This window comes from Rattus rattus, chromosome 2, assembly GCF_011064425.1.
Source record: "Rattus rattus isolate New Zealand chromosome 2, Rrattus_CSIRO_v1, whole genome shotgun sequence".
NCBI classification, from domain to species: domain Eukaryota; kingdom Metazoa; phylum Chordata; class Mammalia; order Rodentia; family Muridae; genus Rattus; species Rattus rattus.
Window position 1 is genome coordinate 12,923,902 of NC_046155.1, and position 3,569 is coordinate 12,927,470.

A 3,569-nucleotide genomic window follows, 5' to 3' on the forward strand; every position below is an offset into this window, starting at 1 on the left:
ATTTGACTAGGTTTTGTCTAGCAGTAGAGACCTGTGAGACTTCCCCCTTCCATGTTTGTTGCTGTTACGCCTCTTGTTTAGAATATTGTTAAGTTTTCATGGATGAAGTTTTTCTATCACTTTGGGAGACACAATCTCACTGCAGATTTCCTGATCCTCTCGCTTTTACATACTTTCTGTTCATTCCATGTTGTTCCCTGAGCTGTAGGTTTGGGAGTTATATAGTAAGTGTAATCACAGGGCCTGGAACCTTCATGATCAGTTGTTCTCTTTATTTTAAACAGTTGCATTGTTCTGTAATGGTCTTTTTCTGTTGCAAAAAGAAGTTTCTTTGGTGAGGGGTGAGGCCACATTTATCTGTGGTTAAAGGATGCAGTAAGAAATTATTAGTTCATTTAGTAAAGTGACAGTAGAAGATACTCTTAAGACTCATGATCTTTGTTAGCTAGGTTTTCGCATTAGACATTATTTCCCTACTGTTGAGATGGCTATAAGTCGAATTAGATAGCTGTTGACTACATGTTTGGCATTTTATTTTTGTGATTGTTACATAGTTTATGATTCCTGGGAGAGGGATTATCAGCCTAAGTGTAATAAATTTATTTAATATATGTATGTATATATACACACAGATTATATGTATTATAGGTAATATTCTGTAAATAAGTAATAATGTGATTGATTCCTTATAACTTTTACAGTGTTATTTTACCTGCCTAACTTGCCCCTCCTGAGTTAAAATCCCTTCTCATGTTATTCATTTCCTTCTACAAATAAGATATATTCTCCTATTAACCTCCCCATTTTTTTAAAAAAGACTAAAGTAAGTTATTTTTCTTTCACTGTAATATTTGTTTAGAACTTGATTTTACATATAATAAAATGTTGGTAACAGTTTTTGAGATAATTCCTAAATTTTTTCAAAAACAGAAAATTATTCACCTGCATTATTTATTCAGGTGAGTAATATTTAAAGAACATTTAAATTAACATTAAGAATATTTAAAGTCTTGATCCCTCTGCTCTAGATAAATTTCCCCCGGATTAAAAACATCAGTGTGTAAAATCTAAAACCTCTATTAATGTAATAAAATTTAAGTGCCATTGGTTATAGATGCCTTTATTCTTTGTATAGGATTTTGTCCTGCTTTTTTTATGTTATGATAAACTGTATGTCAAATGAACTACATAATACCACGAGATTTTCCTTAACAAATGATGGTGTATCTTAAGTTATCCTATGACAGATTTGACACAATGAGAATAATAAAAAATTAGAACTGAAATTAATTTGTTTTACCTCACATTTACATGTTATTGTTTTTGTCACCAAATTTCTATGTTGAATTTGTTATTTCCAAAGTGAGAGTCATAATGTGGAGTCTTAAATATGGCCAGTACATGAGGAAAGACCTCTTATGAATGAGAGTAATGTTTATGGAAAGAAAGGCTGGAGAGATGGTTGCCTCTTTTGCTTTGTGAAGAGAGAAAAAGACCAAGAAATCAGCAGACAATGGATTGCTAATATCTTTGTCTTAGATTTTTCCAACTGTCAGGACAGTACTTGATAAATTTGTGATACTTATATTCTGTCAAATTTATGGTATTTTGTTACATATACAGAAGAAATAAAGACATTAAACTATTATAGTGTAAAATAAGGGATACCTTTGTTTTATAAAGTTAGGAATTTTGAAATTTTCCAGTGAGTAACTTATCTAAGAATTTCATGATGACCATTTTTTGGGCCTCAATTCAACATAGGTTGAGTTATTAGATTGAGACACATCATTTTTTTCTAAACATAGTATGATCTATTTTTAATTAAAACTTGAATTTTGTTCCCACAGACTGCTTGTATCAGAATGTTTGAAAGGAACATTGAGATGCTGAAGGAAGGCATGCAGAAAATAGACAGAATGGACCAGAAGCATCCTCTCCATTCTCATTCTTATCTTCTTTCTCTTTGCTATAGGGCACATGATCCCCAATGGAGAACAGTACCAAGGTGACTGAGTTCATTTTTGCAGGGTTAACAGATGACCCAGAGCTCCAGATACCACTCTTCATTGTCTTCCTTCTCATCTATCTCAGCACCTTGCTTGGGAACCTGGGAATGGTAGGGTTGATTCTGCTGGACTCACACCTCCATACACCCATGTATCTTTTTCTCAGTCACCTGTCTCTGGTGGACTTTGGTTATTCTTCAGCTGTCACTCCCAAAGTAATGGCAGGTCTCCTTTCAATAGACAAAACCATATCTCACAATGCTTGTGCTATGCAATTCTTCTTCTTTGTAAGCTTTATAACTACGGAAAGCTTCCTCTTGGCTGCCATGGCTTATGACCGCTATGCAGCAGTGTGTAAGCCCCTGCATTATACCACCACCATGACCACAAACACATGTGTTTGTCTGACTGTAGGCTCCTATGTCTGTGGCTTCCTGAATTCCTCTATTCACACTGGGAACATTTTCAGGCTCTCCTTCTGCAAGTCTGATGTGATAGACCACTTTTTCTGTGATGCCCCACCTCTCTTGGCCCTCTCATGCTCAGACACCTCTGTCAGTGAGATGGTGATTTTATTTGTGGTGGGGTTCAATGATCTCTTCTCTATTGTGGTCATCATGATCTCCTACCTGTTTATATTCATCACTATTCTGAGGATGCGTTCATCTGAAGGACGCCAGAAGACCTTTTCCACATGTGCTTCCCACCTCACTGCAGTCTCCATCTTCTATGGGTCAGGCATCTTCATGTATTTACAGCCCAGCTCCAGTCACACCATGGGAAGTGACAAGATGGCATCTGTGTTCTATACCATGATCATCCCCATGTTGAACCCTCTGGTCTACAGCCTGAGGAACAAAGAGGTCAAGAGTGCATTCAAAAAGGCTGTGGAGAAAGCAAAATTTTCTATAGCATTCACATTTTAATTATATAGAACCTGTACAAAGGCAGTTTTATCTACCTCAAATTAATATTTCTTCAGTTCAACAAATGGATTTTCTCAGGGATAGTTTCTATTAAATGTTTTTAAACTCATGTAAGATTCTACTATTTTATCTCATTTTATTCTGGTAGCATTGGGATAGAATCTAGTGCCTGGCACATGGCAAGCAAGTTTCTTTCCATCGAACTATATTTGATTCCCACATTTGGACATTTTAATATCATTTTCTGTGCCCTGGATAATATGTCTTTCTCCTTGTCTTGGTTAAGGTTTCATTGCTGTGAAATACACCATGACCATGGTAACTCTTATGAAGTATCTCAATGCCTGCTATTTCTCCTTGGTATCTCTGCATCCATTTTCCTGTGAATGGGTCTAAGTGTTTTGTGTCTTCTCAGTACTCCTTTGTTCCACACATGTTAGCTTTGTTTTTATCCATTCTAACAATATGTTTGCTAAAAAATCAATCCTCAAGGTTTGGAACTAAGGGTTAATGAATTAAAAGCCTTCAGGTGGCCTGATAAACATCTAGCAGGAAAGTTAACATGACTGATAACAACTGTGGGCTGACAGAATCCAGTATAATTTTGATAAGGGTATTAACATACCATCCCCCA

The 3,569-nt window shown here is 35.8% G+C and overlaps 1 protein-coding gene across 1 annotated transcript; it reads left to right on the top strand.

Annotated features, from left to right (window-relative positions):
- Positions 1-1,990: 1,990 nt before the first annotated feature.
- On the top strand, positions 1,991-2,935 carry LOC116893689 (olfactory receptor 5B12-like). The gene has a single exon (XM_032895406.1). It carries the CDS (start codon positions 1,991-1,993, stop codon positions 2,933-2,935), a length of 945 nt encoding a protein of 314 aa, XP_032751297.1.
- Positions 2,936-3,569: the final 634 nt, after the last annotated feature.

Coding starts and splice junctions, on each gene's coding strand:
- LOC116893689 (XM_032895406.1), top strand. CDS start 1,991: ATGGAGAACAGTACCAAGGTGACTGAGTTCATTTTTGCAGGGTTAACA.